The sequence below is a fragment of the Heterodontus francisci genome, chromosome 4 (genome assembly GCF_036365525.1).
Source record: "Heterodontus francisci isolate sHetFra1 chromosome 4, sHetFra1.hap1, whole genome shotgun sequence".
NCBI lineage: Eukaryota > Metazoa > Chordata > Chondrichthyes > Heterodontiformes > Heterodontidae > Heterodontus > Heterodontus francisci.
Window position 1 is genome coordinate 100,043,784 of NC_090374.1, and position 22,824 is coordinate 100,066,607.

The 22,824-nt window shown below is 45.7% G+C and overlaps 1 protein-coding gene across 1 annotated transcript in view; it reads left to right on the forward strand.

The window, feature by feature from the left end:
* LOC137368805 (coiled-coil domain-containing protein 186-like) overlaps window positions 1–22,824 on the forward strand; it is a 320,706-nt gene that overhangs the window by 281,181 nt on the left and 16,701 nt on the right. Inside the window, exon 19 of the mRNA XM_068029009.1 lies at window positions 9,828–9,987. Within this exon, the coding sequence (XP_067885110.1) occupies window positions 9,828–9,987 (160 nt within the window). The remainder of the gene's footprint in view (window positions 1–9,827; window positions 9,988–22,824) is intronic.

The window sequence follows — 22,824 nt, forward strand, 5'->3', positions numbered from 1 at the left end:
CCTGCTCTTGGTCATCAGGAAGACACAGATCATTAGACTGCTGGAGGTTCAGTGACATTCAATTATGTCATCTAGAAATGATGTTTCTACTGATCCTTCTAATGATCTTCAAACACCAAGAAGGTCCCATAATTGGCCCACGTTCTGTGCTGAACTAGCTGACCTCAACAGAGGGAGCAGTAGGAATACTATAATTGACTTCAATGCTTCAGGCTAGTTATCATCGTATAGTGAAACCTACTGCAGGTGCTCATGTGTGACGATTAGGTGCTGAATTTTCAAAGGGCCGCGGGGTCAGGAACCAGAGCGGACGTGGTTTGAAGATTGCAGTCCTGGAAGTTGCTTCTGGAACCTACGCCTCCGGGACAGTCTGTGATTTTCAATGTCAGGGAGAGGGGAGGGAACAGGGAAGCCGGTCGCTTCCAATTAAGGGCCCTTTAAGCTCCTTTAGGAACTGGTTAATGGGGTTGGGAGGTCGGCACTGCAGTTTTGGAAGGGGATTCCTGTGAACCCAAACAGTCGGGTACACGTTAGTACACAGCTATCGGGTTTGCTGTGGGGCAAAGGGAACGTGTTTTTCAAAATGTTTACAATTTTGAGGAGTCCCTATATCCTGCGCAGGGACGTGTTCAGTACTTTTGTTTTGACCGTTTCACTTCCATTCCATTTTATATTTGGTGCTATCCCTCTGCAGAGCTGCCTGCTGTCCTCAGCAAGGCAGTGGCACGCCCTGTCATGGCACCAGGCAGGCAGTTCCCACCTCCTGGAGGCGCTCAGCACCTCTAATTGGGCACCGAGCTCACCTCCTGCTTGATCAGGGAAGGCTTCCACCTTGGCCACTACCATCTATCACTGAATTGGGAAACTTGCAGCACAAAGGAGCTTTTTATGACTCATTTTGCTTTTAAGGGATGAGCTCCCTCCTCCAGAGCTGCTGGCCAATTGGAGCAGTGGCCACTGCTGGTACTGCAGGAGGCCAGCAGTGGCAATGTCGGAGACTCCGAAAGGCAGGTAAGTGGCAGGCCCCAACAAGGGGGTGGTGGTTGGGGGTTGGTGAGAGTGGGGGGTCTTGCTGCTGAAGGGCCCCAATTGGCCTGGGTGGGCAGGCCATTCTCGGCCTTCCCTGTCGCGGGCAAAATGGCATGAGACCAGGACAACACTGGGCATGTTGCTTCCGTTCCTGTCTCCAAGGGCAGGATAAAATCCTGCCCATGGTGTCTTAGCTTTTTTCGCATGCTTCTCTCTTGATACTGGAATGTATGATGCTCTGTAAATATTATGGACCAGAATTTATTGCAAAAGTAACAGTGAGGCTCATCGTTACTTATGCTACATCGACATCGGACAACAACTACAGTCAAGCACAGATGTGCAGTTTAATTTGAAAATCCAAAAGTTGCTGTCCAGGATGCACCACTCCTGCATAAACTGCACAAGGATAATATCTCACTGTCTGTCCTCCCATCCAAATGCATTGAACAGCGTGCAGTTCCTGTTTTTGCATGGCAAATATAGACTAAATGCATCACAGAAAATTAGAGTGTGTCTAATTACCCTTTTAACAGTGTGATAAGTCTTACTGCAGAACAACTTCTCTGGTACTAAAAATTGACTTATTATTGTGGAGTCTAATTCCTTCAGATTTTAATCGTTGTGGGAGATCTTTTTAAAAGATAATTACATTTGTTTTTACTTTTTCTTTCCCTCTATTTTTTCTCATTCTTAATCCAATCTTTCTTTCCCTCTCTATATTTTGCCTACTGTTCCTGATTTGATGTTGGCTACATTTTGAGGTCATGGCAGCACTTGCCGCTGACATCGAATGAATCTCTGCATGAATTTACTGTGATCCTGGTGATGAGGGGAGGCGGTGGCGTAGGCGTAGTGTTATTGTCACTGGACTAGTAACTCAGAGACCCAGGCTACTGCTCTGAGGACATGGGTTTGAATCCCACCATGGCAGATGGTGAAATTTGAATTCAATTAATCTGGGAATTAAAAAAGCTAATGGTGACCATGAAACCATTGTCAATTGTTGTAAAAACCCATCTGGTTCACTAATGTCCTTCAAGAAAGGAAATCTTCCGTCCTTAGCTGGTCTGGCCTGCATGTGACTCCAGACCCACAGCAATGTGGTTGACTCTTAACTGCCCTTGGGAAATGGCCTAGCAAGCCTCTCAGTTCAAGGGCAATTAGGGATGGGCAATAAATGCTGGCCGAGCCAGTGACGCCCACATCCCACAAAAATGAATAAAAATGAAAAAAAAAATTCAGGTGCCTCGAGGGAGGATTCCCTCCAGTCATTCTTGCAGCGAAACCGAGCAGTGCAGGCTTGATCGGGTGAAAATCGCAGGCAGTTGTGGGCGTGGCTTACAGTCACTGCACCACAAAAACTGCAAAAAAAGGATGCTGCAGTAAAAAGGTGCTGGAAAATCACATTAACAAAGGCATTGGAAAATCACATTTAGACATAATTAATTTTACGAAAATAAACATGTAAACACAGAGTTACAGGGCTGGATTTTACCAGCCCCTCGAGGCTGTGGGTCGCAGCGGGGAGGCTCGTAAAATGCTAGCGGGAGTGGCCCACCACGACCCATGACGCCAAGAAGGCCCCCGGATATTAGCAGCAGCAGCTAGGCCTCGGTGCGGCCCCCCTGCCGCCAAGTAGCGGGGCCTTCATTAAAATATCAAAATGAGGATAATTAAAATGCAGATGAACCTACCTGCCGACGGCAGCCGTCCCACATCGATTTTACGGCAAATCGGCCGCAACCCGTGCGCCTTCGAAACTCCATACAGAGTTCCGAGGTAAGACACAGCTGGGGAAGGGGGCAGGAATAAAATTATCAGGGCAGATGGGGGTGGGGTGGGGGGGTGGGGGGAAGCGTGGAAAACCTTTCTCATTGGGTGTGTGGATGGTGGGAAGGGGTTTAGGGTCAAAGGGAATAAAGTTCGGGGGGGAAAGGTCGTTGCTGATAACTAATTTTTTGGTGGGATAGGCCAAAAAATATAACTATGTGTTGCGGGGGGTTGGAGAGGGGATTGCAAGTGTGGACAAATCTTAATTTAAAGTTTCATTGAACTTTAAAAATGTAAATTTCATCTAAGGGCTGGAAGCCCTTTAAAAATGACACTGGCACCTGCGCAGTGGCTCCGTGGTGGCGCGCTGATAAAATTCAGCCCATAGAGTCATTTATGGCACAGAAGGAAGCCATTCAGCCCATCGAGTCCATGCCTGCTCTCCACGGAGCTCTCCTGTCAGTCCCACTCCCCGGCTCAATCCCCATAGCCCTGCAAGTCTATTTCTCTTGAGGCTATCCAACTTCCTCTTGAAGTCATTGATGGTCTCCACTTCCACCACCCTTGTGGGCAACGAGCTCCAGGTCATTACTTCATGCTGCATAAATAGGTACCTCCTCATATTCTCCCTGCATCTTTTGCCCAAAACTTTCAATCTGTTTCCCCTAGTCCTTGTACCTTTTGTTAATGGTCACAGCTTTACCTTGTCTAACTTATCTAAGCCTGTCGTAATCTCGTACACTTCTATTAAATCTCCCCTCAATCTCCTTTGTTATAAGGAGAACAAACCCAGCTTTTCCATCCTAACCTTGTAACTAAAATCCTCCATCCCTGGAACCATTCTGATAAACCTCCTCTACATCCTCTCAAGGACTCTCACTTCGTTCCTTAAGTGTGGTGACCAGAACTGGACACGGTACTCAATTTGGGGCCTAACCGGAGCTTTATAAAGTTTCAGCATAACTTCTCTGCTTTTGTACTTAATGCCTCTATTTATGAAGCCCAAGATCCCATACGTTTTACTAACCACTCTCACAATATGTCCTGCCAGCTTCAAAGATCGATGCACATGCACCCCCAGCTTCCTCTGTTCCAGCACACTCTTTAGAACAGTGTCATTAAGTATATATCAGGCTGAATTTTACCAGCTCATTGCCAATTTCGGCGCGAGCTTCAAAGATGGCAAGGCGCACGCAGGGGATTTACTCCGCGGAGCCGCCGCGATATTAAACGCAGCAGCTCATTTACATGGCAAGGGCGGACCGTACCCATCCCCCCACCATCCCCCGATGATGTGCAGGGGGCAGGCGCTCTGACCCCGACAACAGGGTCCGGTGCCATTGCACAGGCGCCGATGCCATTTTTAAAGGGCTTTCAGCCCTTGAATGTAATTTAAATTTTTAAAGGGAAAGATCAATAAAATTGATTTTTTAAAATTACATACGTTTCCAGCTCCTCTCATACCCCACCCCCCTGCCCAATAATAATACACTCATTCCTTGTCCTTTCAGCCCCCCAAAATACTTACCTGATCTTCCCCCCCCCAAAGTTCACAACCTTTTATCTTTACCCCTGCCTACCAACCCCTCCACCAATCACATTCATTTGAGCCTGCTCACCCCCCTGCCCTGAAAACGTACCTCCTCCCCACCTCTCCCCATCAGTGTCCCACATCCGATCTCCGAACGGAGATCCAAAGGCGCAGGCGTCCCTGCAGCTGACCAGAATATCGGAGCAGGATGGCCGGCAGAAGCAGGTAAGGCATTAATTCATTCATCAGCATCCAGTATCTTATTTAAATTTCGCCACAAGGCTCGTCGCCATCGGTAAAATGGGGCTGGGCCTTCCCAGCATCAAGGTCCGTTACAGGCTTCCCCTGGAGGCATTTTCTGGGCCCCCCCAAGACATGACCCCTGACGCGGGAGCTGATAAAATTTAGCCCATTGTCTCGCCCTATTCCTTTTGCTAAAATGCATCACCTGACACTTGTCAGTATTAAATTCCATCTGCCACCTCTCTGCCCATTCTGCTAGCCTATCTATGTCCTGTTGCAGGCAGTTTATATCATCCTCACTCTGCCACAGCTCCAAATTTGATGTCATAGAATCATACAGCACTGAAACAGGCCCTTCGGCCCACTGAGTCTGTGTTGACCATCAACCACCCATTTATACTAATCCTACATTAATCCCATATTCCCTACTACATCCCCACCTTCCCTCAATTCTCCTCCCACCCACTAGGGGCAATTTACAATGGCCAATTTACCAATCAACCTGCAAGTCTTTGGCAGCGGAAGGAAACCGGAGCACCCGGCGGAAACCCACACGGTCACAGGGAGAACTTGCAAACTCCACACAGGCAGTACCCAGAACCAAACCACTGCGCTACTATGCCACCCGTAAATGTCGTGAGAAAATTTTGAGATCTTACTCTGTATTCCAAGATCCAAGTCATTTATATATATATATAAATAAAAACAATAGTGGTCCCAGCACTGTCCCTTGAAGAACACCACTGCCTACCATCCTGCAGACTGAAAAGCAAACATTTACTATGACCCACTGTTTTCTGTCCAAAAGCTAATTTTTTTTATCCAATTGGACGCTGACCCTCCTATTCCATGAGCTTCAATTTTCTTAACCATATAAATTTTTTTTAAAGTACAATAATTTTGATCAGATAAATGTTTTTAAAAGTGATATTTTAAAAGTCTGAAATCATGCTAAAATTTGTAGATTTTATTTTTTAACAAGATTTATCTGATTTTTAAAAGATTTCATGTTAAGAAGTATTAAAATATCAATCCATTTTAACTTTTATAATGGTGTGGGCCTCCTCATTAAGTATTTGCACATTGAGGGGAAGCTCCTTAAGCCTGGAAACACAGTGTAAAATTTAAAAGTGTACTTTATTTGGAATTAGGGCAATTAGCCCAGATTGTCGGTGCACCATATTGCTCTGCAGCACTATGCTCCTTATCAAATAGCCATTACATGCAGCAGTGTTTGTTCTTTAATTTGATGGGATAGCCTTTGAACATTATACTTCTGCATTTATCTGTGGTTTCCATCTGTAGCGATTTGCCAATACAAACTAAGCATAATTAAAATGGCACTCTTTTGAAGTTGTTGTATAATATATAGGCTTTTGTACCAGTGATGACCCCTTACTATTGTCTCACAGAATCACAGACTCGTTACAGTGCAGAATGAGGCCATTCGGCCCATCGTGTCCGCACCGGCTCTCTGAAAGAGCAACTCCCTCAGTTCCATTCCCCTGCCTTCTCCCCATAACCTTGCACAACTGCCTCAGGACCTCATTCCCCCTTCTTACCTATGTCATTGGTACCGATGTGGACCACGACCTCTGGCTGTTCATCCTCCCCCAGAAGAATGTCCTCCAGCTACTCCCTGACATCCTTGACCCAGGCACCAGGGAGGCAACACACCATCCTGGAGTCACATTTACTGCTGCAGAAACGCATGTCTGTTCACCTAACTAATGAATCTCCTATCACTACTGCTCTTCCACTCTTCTTCCTCTCTTCCACTCTTCTTGCCCCCCTCCTGTGCAACTGAGTCATCTGTGGTGCCACAAACTTGGCTCCGATTGCACTCCTCTGAGGAACCATTACCATCACCAGTGTCAAAAATGGAAAACTGATTAGCAAGTGAGATCATCTCAGGGATCTCCTGCACTATCTGCCCAGTTCTCTTAGACTGCCTGGCGGTCACCCATTCCCTATCTGCCTGCATATTTCTAACCTGAGGTGTGACCACCTCCCTAAACATGCTATGCACGTAGTCCTCTGCCTCGCGAATGCACAACAGTGAATCCAGTCATTGCTCGAGTTCCAAAACCCGGAGCTCAAGCTTCTGCAGTCGGTGACACTTCCTGCAGATGTGTTCGTCTAGGACAAGTGGTGCATCCATGACTTCCCACATACCGCAGGATGTATATTCCACTTGGCAGAGCTGCCCTGCCATATCGTAACTTTACAGACTATTCATTGTAAGTAGAATAGCTTACCAGGTACTCACCAAACAGCTCTTTCCACTGTACTAAAGCAGGAACCAAATACTGGAAGGTTAAAAAAAGTATGCAAATGTAGAAAAATGGAGCAGCTCCTCCCCCCCTTCACCGAATCTGCCACTCACCAAATTCGAATCTCCACACTCAGCTTGCCGGCTGCACCCAGACCTCTATATTTATACCTTTTGAAGCTGAGACTGCAGCAACCAGATTTGACTGGTCAGTTACTTAACTAATCAGCTACTCTGCAGTACAGCCTGTTAATCCCTGCCTAAGAATGTAAGAAACTTACTTTAGTTTCTTCACCCTAATTTACTTCCTTAACCCTACTTTATCCAGAGAGTAAATCCCAGTTAAATGCTAACTGCAGACTAGATTTTTATAAAGATAACAACACTTAAAATCCCCACTCACCAAACTCAAATTTCCACACTCAGCTTGCAGTCTGCAGTCTGTTTCAAATTACTTCCCGCTATTAGTAATTGACCATCCCATGTAAAATTTTTAGCAATATTGGGACTAACATTAATGATCATTCTAAAGTGCAGTCTCTAATCTAATTATTGCTCTTAACATCTTCCCTGAATTTTTGTTTAAATAACATCATGTTGAACATACGTTGCTGCTTGTTTTATTGTTTGATATATAAAGCTTTAAACTTTACACTTCTTTAATATTCTGTGAATTAGTTGTTTATAAACAAGATTTAATTCAGCAAGACTTATTGTGTAAAATTATCAAAATGTAGGACAAATGAAAGATAATTTGAAATAACAAGACCATATGGCATTCTGACCATTTCTGATTTATTAGAGTTGCAATTGCAGTCAGAGGGAGTGGCCCTGGGAGTCCTCAACATTGACTTGAACCCCATGAAGTCTCATAGCATCAGGTCAAACATGGGCAAGGAAACCTTCTGCTGATTATCACCTACAACCCTTTGCTGATGAATCAGTGCTCCTTCATGTTGAAAACCATTTGGAAGAAGCACTGAGGTCAGCAAGGGCACAGAATGTACTCTGGATGGGGTGGGTGGTCCATCACCAAAGTGACTCGGTAGCACCACTACTGACCATGCTGGCTGAATCGTGATGGACATAGCTGCCAGATGGGCTTGTGGCAGATTGTGACAGAACGAACAAAATTCCTCAATCTGTAACCTCATGGCCTAACATTTTCCTCACTCTACCATTACCAATGAAGCCAAAAGGTTATGTCCATCACGACTCAATGGGATGCTCAAACTTCTGAACATTCCTTCCGCTTGGTCACTGCCTGGGCATGTCGACATTGTTTGAACTGGCTGGCACTTTTGCGGATGCTTCTTCTCTATTTTGAGTGGTCTCTGGCAAGAGATTTCCACAAATCAGTGGAGATGTCTTTTTCAGGGAGGCTTTAAGACATCTTTGTAGTGTTTCCTCTGCCCTCCTGGTAGCCTCTTGCTGTGACGAAGCTCGAAGTAGAAAGCTTATTTTGGGAGTCTTGTGTTAGGCATGCGGACGATGTGGCCCACCCGACGTGACTGACTCGCCATGACCAGTGTCTCGATACTGTGGGTGTTGGCCTGAGAGAGGCCACTGATATTGGAGCACCTGTCCTGTCACTGAATTTGCAGGATCGTGCGGAGGCACTGCTGGTGATATCTCTTCAGAGCTTTGAGATGTCTGCTGTACAGTGTCCATGTTTCCGCCACATACAGGAGGGAAGGTAACACTGCGGCCCTGTAGACCATGAGCTTGGTGCCAGGTTTGATGTCTTCTTCGTCAACCACTCTTTTCCTCAGATGACTGAAGGCTGTGCTGGCACACTGAAGGCGATGCTGAGTTTCATCGTCGATCTCTACCCTTAATGAGAGGAGGCTCCCAAAGTATGAGAATTGATCCACATTGTTCAGTGGTTCATCGTGGATCTTGATAATTGGGGGGCAGTGTTGCGCTGTGGCAGCAGGTTGGTAAAGGACCTTTGTCTTCCGGATGTTTAGCGTAAGACCCATTCTTCCATATGCCTCCGTGAATGCATCGACGAGGGTTTGAAACTCAGCCTCTGAGTGTGCGCATACTCAAGCATCGTCAGTGTGCTGCAGCTGGATGACAGAGGTTGGGGCGACCTTGGTTCTGGATAGTTTCCTGCTCGTCCTGTAGAGTACATCTACTCCGGCAGGGAGCTTCATGAAGATGAGTTGGAGTGTTGCGGTGAGGAATATGGAAAAGAGCGTTGGTTGGTGCGATGACACATCCTTTTTTTTATTCATGTATGGGATGTAGGCATCGCTCGCTAGGCCAGCATTTATTGCCCATCCCTAATTGCCCTTGAACTGAGTGGCTTGCTCGGCCATTTCAGAGGGCATTCATGAGTCAGCCACATTGCTGTGGATCTGAAGTCACATGTAGGCCAGACCAGGTAAGGACATCAGATTTCCTTCCCTAAAGGACATTAGTGAACCAGATCGTTTTTTACAACAATCGACAATGGTTTCACGGTCACTACTGGACTAGCTTTTTAATTGCAGATTTTTTAATTGAATTCAAATTTCACCATCTGCCATGGTGGGATCAAACCCGTGATCCCAGAGCATTAGCCGAGGCCTCTGGACTACTAGTCCAGTGACAATACCACTATGTCACCATCTCGCCTTGCTTGAACTCACCTCTGTTACCGAACAGTACTGTGGGAGTACCTTCACCACACGGGTCAAGAAGGAAGCTCACTACCACCTTATTGAGAGCCTGTGGCATGAGCATTAGCTGCTGTCTGGGACAATATCAACAGTGAATGAATTAAAAAGAAAAATTAAAATATGGTTTCCCTTTCATTATATTTTTAGTTTATTCCTAATCGAAAGGATGGATATGCTCTGTGAGAGGTCTTTAGCTGGAGGATTAAATTCATATCACCAATCAGTTGAAAGTAACTCTTAAACTCTAGATTACTTTTTTATTACATGCATTTGACTTATATTTATAACTTATATTTTATTTTGCAACTGTCAGTCTCATACTGTTGAAGTCGATGATTATGCAAAGCTGGATACACTTATTGAAGAACAAACCAGACCAGTACTCCCTGATTCACAATCAGCTTTGAATAAACAAGAAGACCAGAAGCAGGAATTATTTACTAGAAGTTGCTCATCACAAATGGCTGATCAAGGTAAGTACAGTACCTCTTACAGCCAATGGGAAAACCTCATATTTTCTATCTTACTGTAACAAAATTATTTTTGGTTTGGTTAATTGTAATTTTTTATATTAATTGTGTTTGGGAAATTTAATTTAGAAGACACTTTGGTTTGGTTTAACTACTATGTACCAGCCCTTTCTTCTCTGTAGTTGCATCTATTGGCTGTGTTCCATGGGATCAGTCCACCACCACCTTCTCAGGACAATGAGAGATGGACAATAAATGCCAGACTTGCCAGTTGTATCCACATAGTGAGAATTAATTTTAAAAGATCTGTAATTTAAAATTCTTGCCTTTAATCCCTCCAAGGCCTTGACCTCCTTATCTCTGCAATCTGCTTCAGCCCAATCTTTAGCACCTCTCACGAACTTTCCATTCATCTGACTATGGGATGTTGGGCATCCCCCTCTCCTTTTACCCCACCATTAATGATTATACCTTCAGTTGCCTCGGTCTCTCTCTGGAATTCCTTTTCCAAACTGGCACTGAAAAATACAGGCCTCACCGACAAAATGACCCAGAAATTCGACTGTATTGCATCAGTTTTTCAGGTGCTGAACAGTGTTTGCTATAACCATTACTGTGCACAGTATTGTTCCCCTGGTGTGCAGCCAGAGTGCAGTGTCCTTTTAAGAAGTGCTGGCTACTTTTAAATGCCATCAGAGATGCCCGATCTCCAGCTCCCCCAAGCAGGTGTGCAACCAATGAATGGTGCGGGTAGCGCTGGCTGCACGTCTGATTCATGATAGTGAGCCTGTGGCATGAGCATTAGCTGCTGTCTGGGACAATATCAACAGTGAATGCAATGCATGTCCCGCCCCATGCGGGTGCAATTGAAGTTCTAGACCAATACCTGTAATACTATTTACCTATACATTATGATACTTCCTTAAGGTGCAATCAGCTGTGTTTTTTCCTTCCCTGGAGTTCTTATTTCTAATTGTTCATATTATCTAATTTTCCTTGCTCCACCTTCCACCTTAGAGATAGATTTTTGGTCTCTCCAGGAATCAAAGGATTTGGGGAGTGGGTGGGAAACTGGAGGCAGAAGATCAGCCATGAACGTATTGAATGTCAAAGCAGGCCCCAGGGGCCATATGGTCTACTCCTGCTCCTATTTCTGATGTTCTGAGATTTGCAGCTTTGCTTAAAATGAAAGAACTCTACTTATTAGATACTTTTTCTTCTTTCCTTTCCAAAAAAGTGGATTTGTTATTCTTACTAAAGCTGTTGTTGGCACAGTGCCAATTCAGAGAGATTTTCCCTCCATTGAGTCTCCAATGACAACAGCTTTAGTAAGAATAGATGATCGCCCATAGTGCTCCGGAACTGACAGATTTATTGATTGAGTCTGGCTGCAGTTTCCAAACCCAGCACCAAAGCATCTCATTAGCCTCACCCTGCAATCCTAGTGTAAATATTACTGCCTCTCAATGACACCAACAATGGCATTAACTCAGATTTTTATTTAATGTTGTAAACTGTATAAGATGCATTGGTTTCTGAGGCTCTTTTGCCAAAGTTAGGGTGGACCAGTGAGAGAACACCTGTGGAAAGTCAACTCGCACGCCCGAATGCTGTGAATGTTCATCTTTGCATTAAAACCATAAATGAATGCCCTTGATGATTATAATTTGTTTATTTACATGTGTATTTGTTGTAACATATTGTCTTTTAAAAGTAATAGGATATACAGGAAGACAGTAGGGGCTGCATTTTAAGAGTCCACCGCCGAAGTAGGTGACGGACGTAAAAACAACCAGCCTGCCCATATGGGCGCCGCGTCACGGAGCCGCTGCGATTTCAAAGGCGGCGCCTCATTTGCATGGCTGTCGCAACCGCCCCCCTCCCCCCCGCACGATGACATGGAGGGGGTAGGCGAGCTTCCGCAGGCAACAGCGTCTGGTGCCAATGCGTAGGAGTCAGCGCCATTTTTAAAGGGCTTACAGGCCTCAATGCACATTTAAAATTTAAAAGGACAGGTAAGTTTAAGTTTCCTAAAACTAAATAAAATAAACGTACCATGTACTCTCCCCCCACCCGCCCCCCGCCCCCCCAACCACCCATGGTAAATCACAATATTCCTGCCTTTTTTCCACCTGGAATACATATATTTAAAATTTGACCTTCCCCCCACCCCCCCACAATATTCGGCACCTTTGCCCTTTACCCCTTCCCATCACCCTCCCCCCCCCCCCGACCAATCCGCAATGTTTTAACACCACTCCCCCCTCCCACACAGAGAAAAAAATCCTCCTCCTCCCTCCCCGATGTGGTGTCGTGCCACATTTCCCCGAATGGGGACTCGAAGGTACGGCATTATCAGCCGCCCAACTGAAGATCGGTGCAGCAATTAAGGAGGGGACGGAATCCTCATTAACTCAGGTTTGTAAATTCGTTTACATATTTCAATGGGGGTTGCGTCACTGAGCGGCGGGGCGGCCGCCACGAGGTCTCGCCGCCGCCGCCGATATCGGCACAGGGCCTGTCGCCGTCAGGGTTGGTGACCGGCCTCCGCCGCACCGAACTTCATCCCCCCCACCAAGGTTCCCAACAGCGGAGGGGCTTTAAAATCGACCCCAAGGTGCATGCAGCGGATTGAATATAGATATGTGGGATTTTGTGCTGGTTAAATGTTGGGCTTTGGTAGCACTGGGAGGTGGCTTTGTGGAATGGCAATTCTATGGAATGGTAGTACAATGGAGTACATTGGAGTAGGAACCTATGTTTGATAACCCCTGTTCCACCTGACTCGCCTCTCCTTTAAAATCTTCATTCTCTGCAGTTCCCCAAAACCCACCCCAGGTTTCAGACTGAGATATTTTCCATCCTTTCCTCCCTTAGCGATTACTCATCCACAATGATTTCAATCACCAAAACCCTTCTGCAGCGGTTTGTCAGCTCAACCATGTCTTTTCCTGCACCTTTGATGCCCTTGTCCCCATTAAATACCTTACTATTTTTCACACTTGCTGCTTGAATGTTACACATCTTCTCTCCCTCAAGTCCAAGGCTGCAGAGTTGAGCGTGCCTGCTGCACAACTAGTTCAGATAACCAGCACCAGGTCTGACTGGACCACATCAGGCACTAAAAGGCCCTGCTCTCCTCTGACAAAACTGCTCACTGCTCTAGGATCACCCTAGAATTCAAAGATAACCCAACATCTTTTCTGAAGTACCAAGCATATCTTGAACTCCTCATGCCCTGACTTCTCCAATCTTACCTCCAACAAGTGTGAGGAGCCCATGAACTTCTGTATGACTAAGATTGAGACCATTTTGCACCCTCTTCCACATTTCTCTCTTCTTGCCCACCAAGCTGAACCTCCCCCAGGGTTCTCCCCTACCTACCCCTGAATCCATATCTTTTCTAACTCCCCTCATGCCTTCTCCAAGCCACAGATGCCCACTGACCTGCTGTGTGTTTCATATTTCTAGCATCTGCAGTATTTGCTTTTTATATCCACAGTCATTTGCTCTCATGTTTCCACTCACCAATTCAGAGAAATCCACCTGGGGGAAACAGACAGTTCAGATGGGAACTTTGCACGATGTGAAGAATTCAGTAGAAGGCAGGCAGCTGTGGAGCTGAAGCCTGACTGTGCTGAATAGATTTTGAGGAGGTGTTGGCCTGGAATTTTCCCTCATTGACTGTTTGCTTTTGGATTGATTTGTGCAGGGAAACAGATTATAAAGGGTTCTTAAAGGCGAGTGCCTCAAATTCATTTCTCAGAAACTATATTTGAAACCTCCATAAAACATACCGGACTTCTTTAAGGTCTGCTGGGAGCCTAACCCACCTGGTGTAAATGGAGTAAATGTAGCTCACCCTCCAACCCATTTTTTCCTACTTTTGTCCCAAACCTGCCCCAAATAATTACTGCTACGATCTAAATGAGAGCTGCAAGTAGGTATCCCTGTGGCAAATATCACATGGAGGAGTTTATTTTGTGTGCTACTACTGATTGTTGGTGTTGATTGCCTGCATGTCGATCTTTTTGAACTTCTAAAATTTTAATCACAGCTTTAGCTGCTAGTTTCACTCAGCTCTGCTCAAATTACTGCTTTGCATTGGGAACATGGATTTATTAATGGGAATACCTCTATTATCCTATGAAGAGAAGAGGAATGAGCACATGGAAGTGGCTAAATGGGGGTTCTAGAGTCATTCATCACAGCCTGACTATGTGTTCATGCCCACTCACCAGGAAGGTCTTCCTTAGACTTTTCTGATGATTAGTCAGTCAGCAACTTGTCTGTCTCCTAGCGGTTGCTGGGGAAATATATCAATTACTGGCTGAAAACCTACCATGTGTTTCCACCAAGAGAGCACCTTTGTTTGTATCAGTCAAAATCTCTATTGTCTTGAAATGCTTTGTAACTGGATCCTTCCAGGCAGCATCAGGTGACCTTTGCCATGCTGCTCACCATTTCTACTTATAAGGGCTGCAAATTCAAATCCCTCTTAATGGATGCAGACAAAAAGAGCGAGCTGGCCAGTTCTACACACTCACGTTTTCATGGGTACAAGCAGCAATTGATGGGAATGTGTGTGGCACTCAAAGCCTCACCTGGCAATCCTCTCAATTTTAATGACAGAATGTCAGCTAGTGTGTGAAACTGATTACCTTATCTGGGTCTGTGGCAGGTGGTGAGGGAACCAACAAGAGGGAAAAACATACTTGACCACGTCCTCACCAATCTGCCTGCCGCAGATGTATCTGTCCATGACAGTATTGATAGGAGTGGCCACCGCACAGTCCTTGTGGAGACGAAGTCCCGCCTTCACATTGAGGATACCCTCCATTTTGTTGTGTGGCATTACCACCATGCTAAATGGGATAGATTTCGAACAGATCTAGCAATGCAAAACTGGGCATCCATGAGGCGCTGTGGGGCATCAGCAGCAGCAGAATTGTACTCAACCACAATCTGTAACCTCATGGCCCGGCATATTCCCCACTCTACCGTTACCATCAAGCCGGGAGACCAAACCAGGTTCAATGAAGAGTGCAGGCGGGCATGCCAGGAGCAGCACCAGGCATACCTCAAAATGAGGTGTCCACCTGGTGAAGCTACAACCCAGGATTACTTACATGCCAAACTGCATAAGCAGCATGCGATGGACAGAGCTAAGCGATCCCACAACCAACAGATCAGATCTAAGCTCTACTGTCCTGCCACATCCAGTCGTGAATGGTGGTGGACAATTAAACAACTAACTGGAGGAGGTGGCTCCACAAATATCCCCATCCTCAATGATGGGGGAGCCCAGCACATCAGTGCAAAAGATAAGGCTGAAGCATTTGCAACAATCTTCAGCCAGAAGTGCCAAGTTGATGATCCATCTCGGCCTCCTCCTGAAGTCCCCATCTTCACAGATGCCAGTCTTCAGCCAATTCTATTCACTCCGCGTGATATCAAGAAATGACTGAAGGCACTGGATACTGCAAAGGCTATGGGCCCTGACCACATTTGGCAATAGTACTGAAGACCTGTGCTCCAGAACTTGCTGTGCCCCTAGCTGTTCCAGTACAGCTACAACACTGGCATCTACCCGGCAATGTGCAAAATTGCCCAGGTATGTCCTGTACAAAAAAAGAAGGACAAGTCCAACCCGGCCAATTACCGCCCCATCAGTCTACTCTCAATCATCAGTAAATTGATGGAAGATGTAATTGACAGTGCTATCAAGTGGCACTTGCTTAGCAATAACCTGCTCACTGTCGCTGAGTTTGGGTTCCGCCCGAGACACTCAGCTCCTGACCTCATTACAACCTTGGTTCAAACCTGGACAAAAGAGCTGAACTCAAGAGGTGAGGTGAGAGTGACTGCCCTTGACATCAAGGCAGCATTTGACTGAGTATGGCATCAAGGAGCCCTAGCAAAACTAGTCAATGGGAATCAGGAGGAAAACTCTCCGCTGGTTGGAGTCATACCTAGTGCAAAGGAAGATGGTTGTGTTTGTTGGAGGTCAATCATCTCAGCTCCAGGGCATCACTGCAGGAGTTTCTCAGGGTAGTGTCCTAGGCCTAACCATCTTCAGCTGCTTCATCAATGACCTTCCTTCAGTCATAAAATCAGAAGTGGGGATATTCACTGATGATTGCACAGTGTTCAGCACCATTCGCAACTACTCAGACACTGAAGCAGTCCTTGTAGAAATGCAGCAAGACCTGGACAATATCCAGGCTTGAGCTGATAAGTGGCAAGTAATATTCACGCCACACAAGTGCCAGGCAATGACCATCTCCAACAAAAGAGAATCTAACCATCTCCCCTTGACATTCAATGGCATTACGAATGCTGAATCCCCCACTATCAATATTCCATTGACGAGAAACTGAACTGGAGTAGCCATATAAATACCATGGCTACAAGAGCAGGTCAGAAGCAAGGAATCCTTTGGCGAGTAACTCACCTCCTGATTCCCCAAAGCCTCTCCAGCAACTACAAGGCACAAGTCAGGAGTGTGATGGAATAGTCTCCACTTGCCTGGATGGGTGCAGCTCCAACAACACTCAAGAAGCTCGACATCATCCAGGACAAAACAACCTGCTTGATTGGCACCCCATCTACAAACATTCACTCCCTCCACCACCGATGAACAGTGGCAGCAATGTGTACCATCTACAAGATGCACTGCAGCAATGCACCAAGGCTCCTTAAACAGCACCTTCCAAACCCGTGACCTCTACCACCTAGAAGGGCAAGGGCACCAAATGCATGGGAACACCACCACCTGCAAGTTCCCCTCCAAGTCACACACCATCCTGACTTGGAACTATATCGCTGCTCCTTCACTGTCGCTTGGTCAAAATCCTGGAACTCTCTTCCTAACAGCACTGTGGGTATACCTACCCCACATGGACTGCAGCAGTTCAAAAAGGCAGCTCACCACCACCTTCTCGAGGGTAATTAGGGATGGGCAATAAATGCTGGCCTGGCCAGCGATGCCCACATCCCATGAATGAATTTTAAAAATGTTGCATGTCAATGCCAGACACCCAGGAAGCTGCCATGTTGTTTACATCATGTGACAATCTACCAAGGCAGCTCTGATGATTCAATGAATTGCATCAGGATGGTTGATTAGTAATCAGGACTATCCCCATTGTCGTGGCTTATGATTCCTTTAAGACCTCTGAAGACTAAAAGAGACGACAGCTACAAGGAGACACATGCCACTAAAAGGTGGTTGATAGAGCAGACTATAGGAAGTCTCAACATTTTAGATACCTGGAATAAATCTAGCGGAACCCTGCAGTACAGTCTAATGAAAGACTTAAGAATCATTGTATCCTGATGCATACTACATAATATTGCAATGAAGAAAGCCATATTGTTTCTGGAAGCTGAAAGCCATAATGGCAAAGAGGAGATGGAAGGACCTTCCTCTCCACAGCATGAGGAGTATGTACAGAAAGGGGATTCTGTGACAGCACAGCCAGCAGGCAGAAGAAGGAGGGCACAACTGTTTTTCCAGTGTATTCTCTAAATATGGACTCGCCAAAAACAAAATCATTTCACAGCTGTCTGTTTTCCCTCAGCACCCTCACTGTCAAAGATACTGCCAAGTTCCATTATAAAATAGAAATCTACATTTCCCCTGCCATCTTCCAAACCACCCCCCACCCCCCCAAAATTGAAAGCATGAACTCAGAACTCGACCTGCAAAAAAAAATGTTTGCATCACCAAAAAGTCTAAAAATATTCAGATCATCCTATCTACAACCATTCCACATGTTTACTCTTGGAACCAGCTAACTTACATGTTCGAGCTCTTAATCTACTACTCCTACAGGACAGTCCTTGCATGAGATGAAGTTGCGTAGTGGTTGGTTGATGGTTCCTCTGAGGCCCAAGGTGACTCTTGTCTCAAAGAAGCTAGTCTCAGCTTGCAGCAACTTTTCTCTCTCAGCAGCAAGGGAGGGGCGTTAAGGCAGCAGGCTCAATGCTACTTTCTGAAGAAACAGCAACATCTGAGACATGCGGGCCCTCTTCTTCCAGCCCTCTGGTGTAGGGTGCAGGCTCACAGGATAGACTTGTCAGTATCAGTGCAGACAGACCAGGTCTTGGAAGTCCTATGGAAGTATCCTGTTAAAAGCAGTTGTAGCTTCTCAGGGGAATGCAGCAAGAGCCACGTTTGTAGCACCACGGGTGGCTCAGCTGCACAGGAGGGAAGGAAAAAGAGTGGGAGAGCTATAGTGTTAGGGGGTTATATCGTAAAGGGTAGAGATAGGCGTTTCTGTGGCCATAAACGTGACTCAGGATGGTATGTTGCCTCCCTGGTGCTAGGGTCAAGGATGTCACGGAGCAGTTGCAGGACATTCTGAAGGGGGAGGGTGAACAGTCAGAGGTCGTGGTTCACATTGGTACCAACGACATAGGTAGAAAGAGGGATGAGGTCCTGCAACAAGAATTTAGGGAGCTAGGATGCAGATTAAAAAGCAGGACCTCAAAGGTTGTAATCTCTGGATTATTCCCGTTGCCACGTCCTTATGAGTATAGGAATAGGAGGATACAGCAGATGAATGCGTGGCTGAAGAGATGGTGCAGGAGGGAGGGCTTTAGTTTCCTGGATCACAGGGTCTGTTTCTGGTGAAGGTGGGACCTGTAGAAGTCGGACGGGTTGCACCTGAACTGGAACCGGACCAACATCCTTACAGGGAGGTTTGCTAGTGCTGTTAGGGAAGATTTAAACTAATTTGGCAGTGGGATGGAATACAGAGTGGAGGTACAGTAGGAGGTGATGCACAGCCAAATATAGAAGAGAAACTAGGGCAGTCTGGAAGGCAGAGCAAATATAGACCTGTTAAGAGACAAGTGAATAATGCAAGGCTGGATTGCATCTATTTTAATGCAAGGAGTCTTACAAGTAAGGTAGATAAATTGAGGGCATTGATTAACACATGGGAATATGATATTATTGCAATCACAGAGACATGGTTGAGGGAAGGACAGGACTGGCAGCTAAATATTCCAGGGTATGGAATCTTCACATGTGACAGGGGCGGGTGCAAAAGAGGAGGTGGCATTCCATTATTGATCAAGGAGTCAACTACTGCAGTAAGGAGGGATGATATCTTGAGAGCTTTTTTAGCCAGCACGTAGAAAGACAAGGGCCTAATCTTAGGGAATGAAGCTGGACAAGTGGTAGAAGTGTCAATGGGGGAGCATTTCTGGGATAGTGACCATAATTCTGTAAGATTTAAGGTAGTTATGGAAAAGGACAAAGATGGGCCGGAAATAAAGGTACTGAATTGGGGTAAGGCCGATTTCAGTATGATAAAACAGGATCTGGCCAAAGTGGACTGGGAGCAGCTACTTGTAGAAAAGTCTACAGTGGGAGTCATTCAAAAAGGAAAAAGTGAGAGTTCAGGGCCAACATGTTCCCATAAAGGTGAAGGGTAGGACCAACAAGTCTAGGAAACCCTGCATGTCGAGGGATATAGAGGATTGTATAAGGAAAAAAAAGGAGGCTTATGGCAGATTCAGAGGGCTGAAAACAGCGGAGGTACTAGAGGAGTATAGAAAGTGTGGGGTGGGGGGGAGGGTACTTAAAAAAGTAATTAGGAGAGCGAAGAGGGGGCATGAAAAAACACTGGCGGGCAAGAAAAAGGAGAATCCCAAGGCATTTTATAAGTATATTAAGGGCAAGAGGAAAACCAGGGAAACAGTAGGGCCCATTAAGGACCAAAGTGGCAATCTGTGTGTGGAGCCGGAGGACGTAGGTGAGGTTTTAAATGATTACTTTTTATCTGTTTTCACTGTGGAGAAGGACAATGTAGGTGCAGAGACCCGGGAGGGGGATTGTGATATACTCAAACAAATTAGCCTTGAAAGGGAGGTGGTTTTAGCGGGCTTAAAAGTGGATAAATCCCCAGGCCCTGATGAGATATATCCCAGGCTGCTAGGCAAGGGAAGAGATTGCGGGGGCTCTGACACAAATTTGCAAATCCTCTCTGGCCTCAGGAGAGGTGCCAGAGGACTGCAGGACAGCGCGTGTGGTACCATTATTCAAGAAGGGTAATAGGGATAAACCAGGTAATTACATCAGTGGCAGGGAAACTATTGGAAAAAATTCTGAGAGACAGGATTAATCTCCACTTGGAGAGGCAGGGATTACTCAAGGATAGTCAGCATGGCTTTGTCAGGGGGAGATCATGTCTAACAAATTTGATTGTATTTTTCAAGGAGGTGATTAGGTGTGCAGATGAGGGTAAAGCAGTTGTTGTAGTCTACATAGAGTTCAGTGAGGCTTTTGATATGGTCCCGCATGGGAGATTGGTCATTGATCCCATGGGATCCAGGGCAATTTGGCAAATTGGATCCAGAACTGGCTTAGTGGCAGGAGGCAGAGGGTGATGGTCGAGGGTTGTTTTTGCGATTGGAAGTTTGTGACCAGTGGTGTACCGCAGGGATCGGTGCTGGGACCCTTGCTGTTTGTATTGTATATTAATGATTTAGATGTGAATATAGGAGGTATGATCAGTAAGTTCGCAGATGACACGAAAATTGGTGGTGTCGTAAATAGTGAGGAGGAAAGCCTTAGATTACAGGACGATATAGATGGGCTGGTAAGATGGGCAGAGCAGTGGCAAATGGAATTTAATCCTGAGAAGTATGAGGTGCATTTTGGGAGGACTAACAAGGCAAGGGAATATACAATGGATGGTAGGATCCTAGGAAGTGCAGAGGGTCAGTGGGACCTTTGTGTACTTGTCCATAGATCACTGAAGGCAGCAGCACAGGTAGATAAGGCGGTTAGGAAGGCATATGGGATACTTGCCTTTATTAGCCGAGGCATAGAATATAAGAGCAGGGAGGTTATGATGGAGCTGTATAAAATGCTAGTTAGGCCACAGTTGGAGTACTGTGTACAGTTCTGGTCGCCACACTACAGGAAGGATGTGATTGCACTGGAGAGTGCAGAGGAGGTTCACCAAGATGTTGCCTGGACTGGAGCATTTCAGCTATGAAGAGAGACTCGGTAGGCTAGGGTTGTTTTCCTTAGAGCAGAGAAGGCTGAAGGGGGACTTGATTGAGGTATACAAAATTATGACGGGCATAGATAGGGTAGATAGGAAGGCACTTTTTCCCTTAGCAGAAGTTTCAAGAACCAGGGGGCATAGATTTAAGGTAAGGGGCAGGAGGTTTAGAGGGGATTTGAGGAAAAATGTTTTCACCCAGAGGGTGGTTGCAATCTGGAACACACTGCCTGAAGGGGTGGTAGAGGCAGGAACCCTCACAACATTTAAGAAGTATCTAGATGAGCACTTGAAACAACATAGCATACAAGGCTACAGGCCAAGTGCTGGAAAATGGGATTAGAATAGATAGGTGCTTGATGGCCAGCATGGACACGATGGGTCGAAGGCCCTGTTTCTGTGCTGTATAACTCTATGACTCTTGTATTTCCCTTCAAGAAAGAGGGGTTAATTTTTACCTCTTCGAAAATTGGTGGTAGGGTGGGTGGGTGGCGGTGGTGCTGGATGTTTGGTTTGTTGAGTCGGGTGGGATGTTAAAGGTTTTTGAATCTTGACCCAGACCCAACCCACTTCTACTTTTAATGGAAACGCAAAACTGACCTGTTCTGAGGAGGAGAGTGCCTCATTTTTTTTTTAGAGATACAGCACTGAATTTAATTATTTTAGTTCGGCTGCATCCCTCAGATTTTATCTCTGTTCCAGCTTTAATGCTTGCAGGCCTCAGGAAACCCTGCAGCTCCAGGTAGGTGTGGACTGCTGCATGGAAAAGGTCTTTCCAACACTGCTTGTGCGCCAGCAGGAGCACTTTCCGCCACACTGCTGCTCAACCACCCCCCCCTCCACCCGCTCCCCCCTGCCACCCCGCCCTCCGGCCTAGCAAGCTAACCTGCTTCGTTCCCATGATCGGATCCCACTCACTGCAATTTGATAGCCCATCCCCCACCCTGCACCACTGAGTTTGTTTTAAATTCTCTGGGGCCTCACTCTGCAGGGGGGCCAGATGATTTTCTGCTTGCTACATCCCCTGCCCACACAATCCCACCCAGATTTTAAATCCAAGCTAGAGAATCAGTCATCAATTGTAAGCCCTTATTACGGCCTGGCAAAAGATTTCCTCACTGCCATAACTTTTCCAGTAGCATTTTTTTAATAAATGCTTTTTAAAATAAATACACCCACACATCCCTAATCTTGAGTATTGAATATTATTTTGATAATCCTAGGATTAACTCCCACTGCCTGAAACATGGTGGAATGTTGATGATATAATTGCAAAACCAGTCAGAAACTCCACATTCCAACTCATTTCTGAAGGAAGTTTTTCCCTTGCAATTCTTTGTAACCAGCGGATTGTATCACATAAAATCCCAAAAGTTTATATGGCAGATCACAGCTAATAATTCTTATCGTCATGCAAAAGATGTGCATGCATTCCAATTGCAACTAAAATCAATGGAAATTTCAATAATAAAAATTACAATTTGCGATAGTGTAATTGTCAGCATGTAGCAAGTCACATTCAGGAATGTTGCTGTTGGAAGGAACTATGTCTTTCTTATTTTTGCTCTTCCCTGGTTCCTAAGTGCCTTTATATTCTGCCCTTTTTCACCCCTTCACATCTTCCCATTCTTGTGTCAAATTCTTCCTCCATATTACCTATCTTCCTGTTTAAAGTCTTAACTAAAAAAAAACACTGAGCAGGTCCAACAGCATTTGTAGAGAGAGGAACAGAGTTAATGTTCAGTCATCAGCATGAAATATTGGGCCCAATATTTATAAGGAGTGTGCGAGGGAGGCCGAAAATGGCCAAAGAGCC